We start from the raw sequence: 15000 nt of genomic DNA, 5'->3' as shown, positions 1-15000 counted from the left end.
ACTTCATCCCTTCTTTCTACCATTTATCCTCCCTTCATATCTGTCTTTCTTTCCGTACAAACTAATCTCTCTATCTGTCTTTCCTGCCTTTCCATCTCGTATTTTCACCTTTTCCATAACAATCTACTCTTTTCCACCATCTCCTTTCTTTCTATCATCTATCCTTCCTCCTCCTCTGTCTTTTCGTACTTATAATCTTCCCTCCATAAGGATATAGCAAGAGAAGAAGCAAGAAACCGTCAGTCCTACGCGTGCCAGTCACTAAATAAAACATGCCTGCTTATTTTCACCTCTCATCCTCATCATAAGTTTGTCTGCTCTTTGAAAGTTCCAAATTGACTCACCACTAAGAATATGATTACCGAGTTCCAGTTTTCTACCACTCTACTTGGGAACCAGTTTCTGAGTATATTTCTTTTCTGTCTCACCATCATCATCCTCATCATAAATTTGTCTAATGTTTTGAATCTCCCTAATGACTCAGCACTAACAACATGATTACTGAGTCTGGTCCATTCACCTAACACTCTGTTTCTGAATCAATTCCTTCCTTTTTTTTTTTTATCTAACTTTATCAAGCTTGAATCTGTTATTTCTTGTCGCATCCTGATTACGGACCCTGAAAATTTTACTTATTTCTTTCTTTTAGCACTTTTTTTTTTGATTACCAGTATCTTCTGTCTTCTTTGTCTCTAGTACTTTCATCTTTTCATTATCCTCTGTCTTCTCTTGTACGTTCATCCTTTCAGTTCCTTCTATCTTCGTCTTTCTAGTACCTTCATTTTTTTTTTTCATTATCTTCTATCTATCTCTCATGCCTCATCTTTTCAGGTTCTATCTATCTTCGTCTCTCTAGTATTTTCATGTTTCCGCCCATGCTAACGTGCCTCCCTTCATCCCTGCAGCCGAGGTTTCGTGGGCATGAAGGCGGTTCGCTCGCTGGTTCGTCTCGGGCGGCAGCGGTCGAGGGGCGGCGGCACGAGCGGGGACGAGGAGGAACCGTGCTTGAAGCCTGGCAAGGAGGAGCTGCCCCCGAGCCGCCCTCCTTCAGCCTGCTCCTCCAACCAGTCTGACAATGAGTCCACCTGCTCCACTCCTGTGACTGCCAGGGCTAAAAGGTGAGTGAGTGAGGGAAGGAGGGAGGGACCGAGTGTGTCAGTGTGTGTGTTATTCAAGGGAGAAAGAGAGGGAATGTAAGAATGTATGAGGTGAGGGAGTGAGGGAATTAGGAGCTGTGTTATTAGCGTGTGTGTGTGTGTGTGTGTGTGTGTGTGTGTGTGTGTGTGGGTGGGTGGGTGGGTGGGTGGGTGGGTGGGTGTGTTATTCAGCTATTGAAGGAGGGAGAAAGGGAGTAAGTGAGGAATGAATATGTGAGTGGACGAGCGAGAAAAGAATTAAGGGAGGAAGTGAGTGAGTGAGTGAGTGAGCGGAGGAGTAAATAGATTAACGGAGGGATGGAAGAAGATAGCGAGTGAGTGAGTGAGTGAGTGAGTGAGTGAGTGAGTGAGTGAGTGAGTGAGTGAGGGAGTAAAGAACTGAAGAATGGAGGGATGGAAGAAGCAAGTGAGTGAGCGAGAGCATAAGGCGTAAGGAATTAGAGGAGAATGAATTAGTAAGTGGACAAGAGTTACGAATGAAGGGAGGAATTGAGGAAACATGTGAGTGAGAAAGGAAGGAGGAAAGAAAGCAAAGGAAGGAACAAAGCCTCCGCCAACACAACACAACACAACACGCGGCCATAACAACGCTGTAAAAAGTCCCCTTCGCTGCATTTTTCACTCCGCCACCTCGCCACCTCGTCACCCCGTCAGCGCCGCCCATCTCCACACGCCTGAGCGAAAAATAGCAAAGTAACACGCTACTATTAAAGTTATTATCGATAATTGCATGTGTGCTACTACACTCAGGTGTTTGCAGGTAAAAATATACATCATGTCTTAATGGGAAAGAATAGCGATTAGTATTATTTTTATTACTCGTTCTTGATGTTGTTGTTGATGGTGGTGGTGGTGGTGGTGGTGGTGATGGTGGTGGTGGTAGTGGTGTTCCTTTGTTTGTTTGTTTGTTGCTTGAGTTGACTATTATTGTCTATTATTGTTTCTACTTCTCCTCCTCCTCCTCCTCCTCCTCCTCCTCCACGTCACTACTACTACCTCCACCACCACTGCCACAACTACTGCTGCCGCCACCACCACCACCACCATCACCACCACCACCACCACCACCACCACTACTACTACTACTACTACTACTACTACTACCACCACCACCACCACCACCACCACCACCACCACTATTACTATTACCACCACCACTGCTATAATTACTACTACTACTACTACTATTACTACTACTACTACTACCACCACCACCACCACCACCACCACCACCACCGCCACCACTACTACTACTACTACTACTTTTTATGTAAGGGGGCACTGGCCTAGAGTAGCAAAAACTGCAACAAGAAAAAAGGTTGACTGAGGTGCCAGTCCCCAACAGTCGAAAGCGGTAGTCATAAGTACAGGATAAGTGTCTTGAAACCTCCCTCTTGAAAGAGTTCAAGTCATAGGAAGGTGGAAATACTGAAGCAGGCAGGGAGTTCCAGAGTTTACCAGAGAAAGGGATGAATGACTGAGAGGTGGACAGAATAGGGGTGAGAGAAAGAAGAAAGTCTTGAGCAGCGAGGCCGCGGAAGGAGGGGAGACATGCAGTTAGCAAAATCAGAAGAAGAGCTGGCATGAAAATAGCTGTAGAAGATAGCATGGGATGCAACATTGCGGCGATGAGAAAGAGGCTGAAGACAGTCAGTTAGAGGAGACGAGTTGATGAGACGAAAAGCTTTTGATTTCATCCCATACATGTGAAGCATACTCCATACATGAACGGATAAGGCTCCTGTACAAAGTTAGCAGCTGGGGGTGAAGGGTGAGAAAAACTGGCGGAGACGACTCAGAATGCTTAACATCATAGAAGCTGTTTTAGTTAGAGATGAAATATGAAGTTTCCAGTTTAGATTATAAGTAAAGGACAGACCGAGGATGTTCAGTGTAGAAGAGGGGGACAGTTGAGTGTCACTGAAGAAGAAAGGATAGTTGTCTGGAAGCTTGTGTCGAGTCAGATAGAAGGGAGTGAAGTAATAGATGTTTAAGAATCTTCCTGTTGAGGATGGATTCAAAAACCTTAGATAGGCAGGAAAATAAAGCAATAGGATGGTAGCTTGAGGGATTAGGACGGTCACCCTTTTTGGGAACAGGCCACCACCACCACCACCACCACCACCACCACCACCACCACCACCACCACCATCACAACTACTACTACTACCACCACTACTAATGCTGCTGGTTGCTGAGGTCTAACTACAAACTAATTTCTCTGCTCCCGCCGCGCACATATATTTTTCACGGCTGTCTCATCTCTCTCTCTCTCTCTCTCTCTCTCTCTCTCTCTCTCTCTCTCTCTCTCTCTCTCTCTCTCTCTCTCTCTCTCTCTCTCTCTCTCTCGCCTCTTCGTCTCTTCCTCTTTAAAATTTTTATTATTCATCGCTACCAATTATTTATGTCCTGTTCAGCTTTTCTTGATCTGAGAGAGAGAGAGAGAGAGAGAGAGAGAGAGAGAGAGAGAGAGAGAGAGAGAGAGAGAGAGAGAGAGAGAGAGAGAGAGAGAGAAAAAATAGGCTTCTGTTATACGATTCTTTTGGGAACTACAAAATAATACACACACACACACACACACACACACACACACACACACACACACACACACACACACACACACACACACACACACACAGTCTATTTGGCGAACACTTCTTTAACTTGAATACAGTACTCTCTCTCTCTCTCTCTCTCTCTCTCTCTCTCTCTCTCTCTCTCTCTCTCTCTCTCTCTCTCTCTCTCTCTCTCTCTCTCTGTGTGTGTGTGTGTGTGTGTGTGTGTGTGTGTGGTGGGGTATAAAGCTTTGTTTGTTTGTTTATTTGTTTATTGTATTAATTTATTCAGTAATTAAATATTCATGTGTGTGTGTGTGTGTGTGTGTGTGTGTGTGTGTGTGTGTGTGTGTGTGTGTGTGTGTGTGTGTGTATGTATTAATTTCCTTGTTTATTTATTTCGTTCTCACTTCTTTTATTTTAATTTTGTGTTCATTGTTTATCTTCACGCTTAGCTCAATACTACAGTGAGAATATATTCATCTTCCATTTATTTTTTGTTTTTGTGTTTGTGTTCCTTATATTTATTCCTGTCTTTGTTATCTCATATTCTTCCTCGTGCATTCATTCCTTTTTATCGTTATTCTTTCTCACGATTGGCTCAGTATTAAAGAGAGAATATATATATTTTTAAATTTCTTTCTTTCTTCTTCTTCCTTTCGTTTTCTCATTTTTGTGCTTATCTCTTTTATTTCTATTCCTCTATTTGTTATTCCTTATCTTTTCTGTCTCCTTTATTCAATCGTTTTTCGTTATATATTTTCATGTTTACCTCAATAATACAGACTGGATGCATTAATCTTTCACTTCTTCCCTTCTCTTCCCTTTCCTATTTGTATGCTAGTGTCCTTTTTTTCTGTTCCTCTGTTTGTTATTCTTTATTCTTCCTCCTCGTCCTTTGCTTCACAACTTTCTGCATTGGAGATTTGTGTGTGTGTGTGTGTGTGTGTGTGTGTGTGTGTGTGTGGTAGATGAGTGGGTGGGTGGGTGGGTCTCTCTCCCCTCTTTTTTCCATCTTTTTCAAGCATCTTATTCCTCCTCCTCTATTCTTTCAGCCTTCCTCACCTCTCCCCCCTCTCATTCCTTCTCTCCTGTCTTTCCTCCCTTCCCTTCTTCCCTCCTTCCCTCATTCCTTTTCATTGCAGTCTTCCTGTCTTTCTTATTTCTCTTTCTTGCGTCTTTTTCCTTTCCCTCCCATTACCTCTCTTCCAATCTCTCTCTCGCTTTCTCTTTCCTTCCTCTTTACCACTACTCTCACTCTTTCTCTCCTCTTCACCCTCTCGTTCCCTCTCCCCTCACCTGCGATTTCTTCCTCCACCACCACCAACACCTCCTCCTCTCCTCTTCACTTCTTTTCCTGCCATCTTACTATTTCTTTCGTCACCAATAAGAACACCATCTATTTTCTCTTCTCTTTACTCTCCCCTTCCCTCCCATTCTCTTTCACGTCTTCCCCTCTCCCCTTCCCTTCACCTTCCCTCTTCTCATTCCCCTCCTTTTCCTTCCCTCCTAATTTCCCTAACCCTTCTCTCACCCCCGTCACCTGCATTAACACTTCTCTCTCTCTCCCAGACACAAATCGGAGGCCGTCACCTCGACACCTGCAGAACTGAAGGCTCAGGATTTTCAGGTGAGTTTACGTGGCATATTTAATTCGTGAGGGTCTGAAGAGGGGAAGGGGAAAGAAAGGAGAGGGGGGCGGCAGGAAATATTATGAGGGTGAGGAGGAATGAGGGTGGTGAGGTGGAAACAAGAGTAAGGTGGGGAAAGATGTGGGTGAGAGGGAAGAAGGGAGAAAGCGAGGAAAGAAGAAAAAGAAGAGGAGAGAAGGGAGGAAAGAATGATGGGTGAGGAGGAAAGAAGAGGGGGTGAGGAAAGAAGGGATAAGGGAGGAAAGGAGGGGAAGGAGGAAGAAAGAGGGGAAATGAAGGAAAGAAGAAGGGATAAGAGATGAAAGAAGCGTTGAAAGAAAATGGGAAGGATAGAAAAAAAATAAGAGTTGAAAGAAAAAGGAGAAGAATAGAAAAAGAGGAAAGAGACATAGAAAGAAAAGGAGGAAATATATTTTGGAAGAAAAAAAAAGGAGGAGGAATGAGAAGAGAGGAAAGAAAACCTGGAAAAAAAAGGAAGAGGAGGGATGAAAAAAACGAATGAAGAACTGGGAAAAATAATGAAAGCATGGAGGAATGGAAGGAAGTATGAGGTGAAAGAAATAAAATGGAATAAATGGGAAAGGGGAAGTGAAAAAAATAGGGAAAAGAAAAAAGAGGAGAGAGAGAGAGAGAGAGAGAGAGAGAGAGAGAGAGAGAGAGAGAGAGAGAGAGAGAGAGAGAGAGAGAGAGAGAGAGAGAGAGAGAGAGAGGAAAATATCTGACTTTTTTTTCCTTTTTAACATATTCCGTTCGCCACATTTCTCATTTTCCGTGAGTATGATTTGGTTTGTTTCGTAACTTTTATTCGTGTGTGTGAAATTTGCCTCATCTGTGGAATACGAAATTGTGGCGTTTGAACAGAGCCAGTTTTGCGTGGACTGAGAGAGAGAGATTGACATAACAAACCCCCAATGTGTGTGTGGGTGTGTGTATAATAATAATAATAATAATAATAAACGGTTTATTATTTAGGCAGTTGACAAACTGAAAATGTACATAGGGGATGGGGAAAAACTTAACATTAATCCTAACGGTAAGACTAATCTAGGAGGGAAATACTATTGATTGATGGCTCGCACCATGGTGGGAATCGCACTGAGTCTGTACCGGTCCGTGCGCGGCGCCTTCAGGGGCGTTATTTTGTTGTGGTGTCTGGTGGCACGGACAGGGCGAGGCGCGTCGGGCGGCAGCATGTCTCTGAGACGCGGATGATGCAGTAGTCCCTTCCCAAACTTCTCCAGAGCCTCTCGGTGCCTGGTGGATATTCTGGACAGACTCAGGGTGGTCAGGGCTTCTTCATAGGTGGTGTATGCAGGGCCAAGGATGACCCTGCACGCCCTTTTCTGCACACTCTCTAGCTGTAGCTGTTGAGTGTGTGTGAGGGAGGAGGACCACGCTGGGGAGGCGTACATGAGTTTGGGGAGGATGAAGGTGAGGTACACCCCCCTTAACTCATCTGTCGGCGTCCCCAGCGACCTGAGTCTGCGCAGCATGTACAGCCTGTAGGTAGCTGATCTCACGGTGCTGGCGACATGCTGCTTCCAGGTCAGCTGGTCGTCCACCGTGACTCCGAGAAGCTTGGCACATTGGACCACCTGGAGGGGGTGAGGGCCCACTGTGAGCCGGGGAGGGGGCACTGGTACAGAGGAGGTACAGAAATGCATCACCACAGTTTTGCTGTGGTTGATGGTCATCCTGCTCTGTGTGTGTAGGGCTGTCTGTCTGTCTGTCTAGCGAAAAATGACGAAATAACAGCTTGAAAATGATAGTTGAGTGTTGTGGCATAAAGAACAGATGCAGAGATGATGTGGATCTGCTTCTTCCCGTCAATTCCAGAGTTGTGTTTTTATTTAGATTTTTTAATGAGGAGTTAATGAAAGGAACGTTCCGGGAAGAAGTGTAAAGAAGGTAATGGCGGGAAATTAATGCTGATTTTATGCATTTAACTTCATTTTTTTGTAGATTCGGATGCACTTTTAATGCCTCCTCCTCTTCCTCCTCCTCCTCCTCCTCTCATTTGTCCTCGTCCTTGTCCCATTTCTCCTCCTCCTCCTTCTCCTCTTCCTCCTCTTCTTCGTCCTTGCACTCCTCCTCCTCCTCCTCCTCCTGTGAAATCTAACACCTCCTGACTTTCGCCATTTCGTGTCGTGCAAAATAAAATCGTTTGTCGTTTTCTGTCGTTCAGGTAATGACTATTTTGTCCCCTCCTCCTCCTCCTCCTCCTCTTCCTCTTCCTCTTTCTCTCTACTCCTCTTTCTCTCTCTCCTCCTCTTTCCATCCCTACTCGTTGATCTAATTCTCTTCCTCTTCGTCCTTCTTTTCGTGTTCTCCTCCTCCTCCTCCTCCTCCTCCTCCTCCTCCTCCTCGTTCCGTCATCCCTATTTCTTTTCCCATCCCATGAGGTTCCATTTCCTTTACTCTCCTACCCTTTCTCCTTCCTTCCATTCCTTCTTACTTGTTTCCCATCATTCATTCATTCCCATATCCTTTCTTTCATTCCTTTGTTCCTTTCTTTCTTTACTACTTCAATTCTTTTTTTGTCCACTTCCTTTCTCTGTTTCTTTGGTTCTTCGTTTTGTTTATTATTTCCTTCCTTCTTGACTTCTTACTTCCCTTTCTTTTTCAGTTCCTTTCTTCTCGCGCTCCATTTCTTCCTATTCATCTTCCTTCATCTGATTTATCCTCTCCTCTTTCTTCATTTCTTCCCTCCGCTAAATTTTTCTTTACTTTCTTCCCACTCCCCACCTTCTTTCTTTCCTTCCTTTCTTCCTTTATTCATCCAGTCATGATTTTTTTCTTTCTTCCCGCCTTTCATTCCTTCCTTTCCTTCTTCATCTCACTCCTTCCCTCTCCCTGTCTATCCTTCTCTCCATTAATTTTCTGTCCTCTCTTCCTTCATTCCTTTCCTTCTTTCTTCAACTAATTCGTTCCTTCTGTTTTTTTTCTATTTTTCCCTTCGTCTGTTATTTCCTTCCTTCCTTTCTTCCTTCCTTAATTTCCTTTCCTTTCCTTTCCTTTCCTCCCTTCCTTCTCTCCTCCCTTTCCTTCTTCCCCATCAATTTTCTCCCCTCCTCCCTTCCTCTACTCACGGACTCCTTCCCTCCTTCCCTCCTTTCCTCCTTTCCTTTCTCCTTCCTTATCCTCCTTCCCTCCTTTCCTTCCTCCCTCCCTCCATTTACCCCACGCTTTTCCTGCATCCTTTCCTTCCTTCCTTCTTCCCTTTACTCATTCACCCCTTCCTTTCATCCATCCTTTTCTCGCTCACCCTCTACTCAACACATCTGTTCACCTGTTCACCAACTTACCACCTGGAACACCTGTGGGGTAACTTGGTGATGACCTACAAGTTACCTGTCACATGAAGACTTGTTGAGTAAATACCTGAGTAAATAAGCACACTCCCCATAACGAAGGAGTGAATAGCAAATTATGAGTAAATAGTGGGTGAATAAAGTCCAAATACGAGAAAGAAAGGAAGAAGTAGCAAATGTGTCAGAGAGAAAGAGAGAGAGAGAGAGAGAGAGAGAGAGAGAGAGAGAGAGAGAGAGAGAGAGAGAGAGAGAGGGGGTGGAGGAGAGCGTTGCGTCGTCATATTCTCTCTCTCTCTCTCTCTCTCTCCTCTCTCTCTCTCTCTCTCTCTCGCTCTCTCTCTCTCTCTCTCTCTCTCTCTCTCTCATTCAGCCTCGTTTCGCCCACTTCTCATCTCTTCACACCCTCTCCTCCTCCTCCGCCTCCTCTCCTCCTCCTCCTCCTCCTCCGCCTCCTCCTCCTCTTCTTCCTCTTCCTCTTCCTCTTCCTCCTCCTCCTCCTCCTCCTCCACTTAGCCTTCCTTCACATTCCAGATTCTTTCAGTGCACTCAGCACTCCTTCTTCTTCTACTCCTACTCCTCTTCCATTCCTCCTTCCGTTCTTATCTTCAACATCCTCTTCCTCTTCCTCTTCCTTCTTCTTCTCCAGGCCTTGTTGTTTTCCTTTTAGTGCATTACCGCCCGCCATTCCCTCTCTCCCACGCTCTCGCCTGTCCCTCGCCAGGCACGAGGCAGCTCAGCGATACGTGGTGTCACGGTGCCTCTCCCTGCCACACTGCCTGGAGGCGGCATCTTATTTTACATCAAAGCCAGCCTCAACCCAGTTATATTATCAAAACCTCTCATTGCAAACTTGATGCTCTTTTTATATTATTAAAAATAATTACGGGACAAAATAGCATTATCCCTTGTGTACAGACCGCCAGCCCAGCCAGTCCAAACTGACAGCGAAATTTTCCACCAAATTAGCAAGATAAGTGACACACACGACGCCGTAATCCTTGGTGATTTTAATCTGCCGGTGACTAAGTGGGGCGAATCACTCACCTCACACCATGGACATGACCTGTATAATAACTTAAAATTTAGAAAGTTCACTTACACAATTTGTGCAAAACCCGACACGTGACAACCATGTCCTTGACCTCGTGCTTGCTACGAATGATGATTTAGTAGAAAATGTGAATGTCGGCGAGGAGCTTAGTAACAGTGACCACCGCGCAATCACCTTCACCATAAACTTGATGGCTAACGAGTCAAATATAAGCAAAGAAAAAAGTCCCTGACTACAGAAAAGAAATTTTCTGTAAACTCAAATCAATTCCTAACCAAAACAGACTGGAGTCACCTGCTTACCACCACAGATATTAACACTCACTGGAAATTTTTCATGGATAAATACTTAAAAGCAGTGCATGAATGCGTGCCTATGAAAAATCGCCGTCCCACTCAAAACTTGAAGCCTGAGTGGTGGAACACACAAACAGCTGAATGCCTGCGCGCCAAGAGGGATGCCCCATAACAGATTAAAATCCTTCAGTAATAACGAAGAACACGCTAGATTCCTTGAGTTAAGACGTAAAGCAAAGAGGTTAATCAAACAGCAAAAGATCCACCGAGTTACATGTTGCGAACCAGAGTAAAACGAACTCGAAGGAATTTTACAGCTTTATCAGGCAAAAAAAAATGATTACTGCAATTATTGGACCCATAATTGACGAAAGTGAAGATTACACCAACGACGAGGAGCTAATTAGTAACATTATAAACACTTTCTTTGCCTCATTACTTACAGCAGAAGACCTCAGTGACATCCCTACGGCGCCAGCAGTCCAAAGTAACGTCCTAAGTAACATCAGTATAACAGAAAGTGCGCGTGTCAAAATGCTTCGATAAACTTGAAGTAAGCAAGTCAGTCACCCGCGCCTGACACGATCTCGCCCACCATCTTACAAGAAGCGAAGTCCGAATTAGTTAAACCACTGACCGTATTGTTCAATAAGTCCCTGCAGTCCGGCACAATGCCTGATGAGTGGATGCTTGCTAACGTAATTCCGATTTTCAAAAAAGGCAGTAAATCTTTGCCATGTAATTACCGGCCAATTAGCTTACCCTCAGTCGTATGCAGAATGCTTGAAACACTAATAAGAGACAAACTCGTTATTCACTTTGAGGAAAACAACTTACTCAAAACACTCAACACGGCTTCCGCAAAAAACGCTCTTGCTTGACGAACCTCTTAGACTTCTTCTGTGATATTCTGAACCAGTATGACGAAAGTAAAGTGGCTGATATAATATATCTTGATTTTCAAAAGACCTTCGACAAAGTTACTCGCAAACTGATTAAGCTGAAATCACACGGTATCCAAGGCGACATGTTGAGATGGGTAGAAAACTGGCTAAACAACCGTAAACAAAGGGTACTAACAAATGTAAAAGCATCCAAGTGGGACTAACGTAACCAGCGGGGTGCCACAGGGATCAGTCTTAGGAACTGTTCTCGTCCTTGTTTATATAAATGACATAGATGAGGGTGTTACCAGTATAATATCGAAGTTTGCTGATGACACCAAAGTAGCGAATTCCGTAGTCTGTAACGAACAAATAATAGAAATGCAGAAAAATCTAGACAAATTGTCAGAGTGGGGGAAAAGCCTGGCAAATGAGCTTTAATGCATATAAGTGCAAAGTGCTTCACATAGGATATCGAAAAGAGAAAGCAAAGTATATTTTAAACGGTACCCAACTTAAAAATGTTGACAGCGAAATTGATTTAGGAGTTACAATATCGAGTAGCTTAAAAACTAGCCAACAATGTTCACAAGTCGTAAAGAAGGCAAACAAAATAATTGGCTTAATCAGCAGATCTTTTGAATATAAATCTAAGGATACAATCCTCACTTTGTATAACTCTTTAATCCGTCCCCTTTTGGAATATTGCGTTCAGCCATGGTGCCCTTGTTACCAGAAAGACATTGATAAATTAGAAAGAGTTCAGCGTAGAGTAACAAAAATGATACCAAGCCTAACAAACAAATCATACGAAGAACGTCTTAAACAACTAAACCTATTCCCATTAACACAAAGAAGACTAAGAGGCGACTTAATACACACAGGTGTTTAAAATCACCCAAGGCATTGATAACATGGACTGCAGTAAATAGTTCACGATAGACTCTTCAGATTACACGCAAGAAAACGGTTGCAAATTTGTTGGAAAATCCTTCAACTCTCACGAACCAAAAAATTATTTTTTTTCCACCGAGTAGTAAATCCATGGAATGGGCTTCCTCGAGACGTGATAGACTGCAAACTCTTTTAAAACGCCGTCTTGAATAGATATTTTGCCCGCAATTCGTGGCTAACAGCGTTTGTTTGTAAGTGATTAACTTCTTGACTTCAGGAAATGGGGGCACCTCATTTCATCTATTTTCTTTCTTTCTTTCAGGTTTTTTCCTTCTCTAACCCCGTAAGGTATTTCTTTCCTACCTGTTTTCCTGTACGGCTTATACCGGAGGAAGTGAAGGGTGGGGAGAGAACCTTCTGCTTTATTGCCCTTTTCTTCTACTATCATCTTAATAGTCCTAGGTCAGGTCATCTCGTGAGGAAGTAATATTAAAGTTATACTTGGCGCTGGTCAGACCTCATCTAGACTACGCGGTGCAGTTCTGGTCCCCACATTACAGGAAAGATATAGGTCTATTAGGATCAGTACAGAGGAGACATGACTAAAAGGATACAGGGGATGAGGAGTATTCCTTACGAGGAGAGGTTTGAAGCTGTTAAATTTACATTCTTTAGAGAGACGTAGGTTAAGAGGGGACCTGATAGAAGTCTTTAAGTGGTATAAGGGTTATAACAAGGGAGATGTAAGCAAAATTCTTAGGATCAGCAACCAGGGTAGAACAAGAAATAACGGGTTCAAGCTTGAAAAATTTAGTTTTAGGAAGGAGATAGGAAAAAATTGGTTCTCAAATAGAGTGGTAGATGAGTGGAACGGACTCAGTTATCATGTAGTTAGTGCAAGGACACTAGAGAGCTTTAAGAAAAGATTAGACAAGTTTATGGATGGGGATAGCAGATGGGGAAATAGGTTAGGTGTGTTTCATACAGGGACTGCCACGTGTAAGCCTGGTCGCTTCTTGCAGCTTCCCTTATTTCTTATGTTCTTATGTTCTTATGGACCGCAAGATCTGTTGCTGTTTTTCTATGTAACTCTATGTAACCACGACACACAGGGGAGAAAAATAGGGCTAATCTTAATCTTGATCTTAGCTTGTCGTAGTTCTGTTGTGAATTACTGAGAGGAGAGAGAGAGAGAGAGAGAGAGAGAGAGAGAGAGAGAGAGAAGGAGAGAGAGAGAGAGAGAGAGAGGAGAGAGAGAGAGAGAGAGAAAGAGAGGACATAAAACAGATGAATTTACGTAAGAGAGGAAAAGGAAAAGATCGGACACAAGGAAGGAGGAGGAGGAGGAAGAAAAAGAAGAAAGAGGTAGAAGAAAAGAAAGAAAATGAAGAAAGAAAGAAGAAAAAACAAAGCAGGAAAGAAAGAAAGAAGTAGAAAAAGAAATAAAGAAAAGAATAAGAAAAAATATAAAAAAACAAGAACAAGGACAAGAACAAGATAGAAAAAGAAAGAAAAAACACAAAACATAAGAAAAATGCATGCAGAGAGAGAGAGAGAGAGAGAGAGAGAGAGAGAGAGAGAGAGAGAGAGAGAGAGAGAGAGAGAGAGAGAGAGAGAGAGAGAGAGAGAGAATGTATCCTTCATGAATATATATCAGTTGTCATAATATATTCTAATTGATACTGGAGTCATCGATTCGTTCACATTTTTTTTAAGAGCTCTTGCTTCTCCCATGAATTTGTCCTATGAATATTTTTTCCTGGCAAACAGAGAGAGAGAGAGAGAGAGAGAGAGAGAGAGTGAGAGAGAGAGAGAGAGAGAGAGAGAGAGGAGAGAGTGAGAGAGAAGAGTACACATTCTATCTCCCTGTCTACCTGTCTCTCTCCATCTGCTTTTCTGTCTGTCTGTTTGTTTGTCTGTTCATCTATCCATATGTCTGTTTGTCTATCTATTTATCTGTGTGTCTGTCTCTCTGCCTGTCTGCCTTTCCATTCATCTATATATCTAATTATTGGTCCATTTATATATTTATTTATCTATCTATATATCTATAATGATCTATCTATCTATACCTTTGTCTATCTGTCTTTTCATCCATCTTTCCATCTATCTGTCTGTTTATCTATCTGTCTATCTACTATCTATCTATCTATTTATCTATCTATCTATCTATCTATCTATCTATCTATCTATCTATTTATCTATCTATCTATCCGTCCCTATCTACGTATCTATCCACTCATCCCTCTACATACCTACCCACACAGTCGTCAGCCCTCCCCTCTCTCCATTCAGTGCACCTGTCAGCTTCGCAATCCCTCACATTCATCAAGGTGGTGCCAAACGTAACGCCTCCCTTGCTCACGTAATCCCCGGCTGCCCTCCCCAGGTGTGCATCACGATCATCGAGGCGCGGCAGCTGGCGGGACTCAACATGGACCCCGTAGTGTGCGTGCAGATCGGAGAGCAGAGGAAGTACACGTCTGTCAAAGAGTCAACCAACTGTCCTTACTACAATGAGGTAAGATGCTAAAATGGGGACAGATGGGTAGCGGTAAGGGAAGGTACAGAGCTGTAGAGAGAAGGACAGTTCTAGCGAGCGAAAGAAAAACAGTGGAATAATGTATTGTAAAGGAAACGAGAGAAATTAGTGAAGAGAGATGTATGGAGGGGATAGAAAAGGTGTTAGGTTAGTTATAGAGTTAGAAAGAGAAAGGGGTTATTGAATTTAGTAAGTTAATGAGAGGGTAAACTGTAGAGAGAGAGAGAGAAAGAGAAGTTATTGAAGGTGTTAATGAGTTGTAAGAGAGGAAAAGAAGGAATTAGTGGATTATGAAAGAGACAAAGGGGATGAATTAATGAAGCTGGTGAAATGTAGAGATAGATAGATAGATAGATAGATAGATAGATATATATATATATATATATATATATATATATATATATATATATATATATATATATAGAGAGAGAGAGAGAGAGAGAGAGAGAGAGAGAGAGAGAGAGAGAGAGAGAGAGAGAGAGAGAGAGAGAGAGAGAGAGAGAGAGAGAGAGAGAGAGAGAGAGAGAGAGAGAGAGAGAGAGAGAGAGAGAGAGAGAGAGAGAGAACATAACTTTCATTGCATTTAACATTTATTATTTAAAAGTGGGAAATTTATACACAGAGACAGACAGACAGACAGACTGACTGACTGAGGGGA

The 15000-nt window shown here is 43.0% G+C and overlaps 1 protein-coding gene across 1 annotated transcript in view; it reads left to right on the top strand.

The window, feature by feature from the left end:
* LOC135091639 (otoferlin-like) overlaps positions 1 to 15000 on the top strand; it is a 198620-nt gene that overhangs the window by 108628 nt on the left and 74992 nt on the right. Inside the window, 3 exon segments of the mRNA XM_063989424.1 lie at positions 906 to 1118; positions 5285 to 5342; positions 14190 to 14321. Of these exon segments, the coding sequence (XP_063845494.1) occupies positions 906 to 1118; positions 5285 to 5342; positions 14190 to 14321 (403 nt within the window).

This window comes from Scylla paramamosain, chromosome 38 (genome assembly GCF_035594125.1).
Source record: "Scylla paramamosain isolate STU-SP2022 chromosome 38, ASM3559412v1, whole genome shotgun sequence".
In the NCBI taxonomy this organism is placed as follows: Eukaryota; Metazoa; Arthropoda; class Malacostraca; order Decapoda; family Portunidae; genus Scylla; species Scylla paramamosain.
The sequence above is the reverse complement of the archived record's forward strand: the minus strand, read 5'-3'. Positions and strand labels throughout refer to the sequence as shown.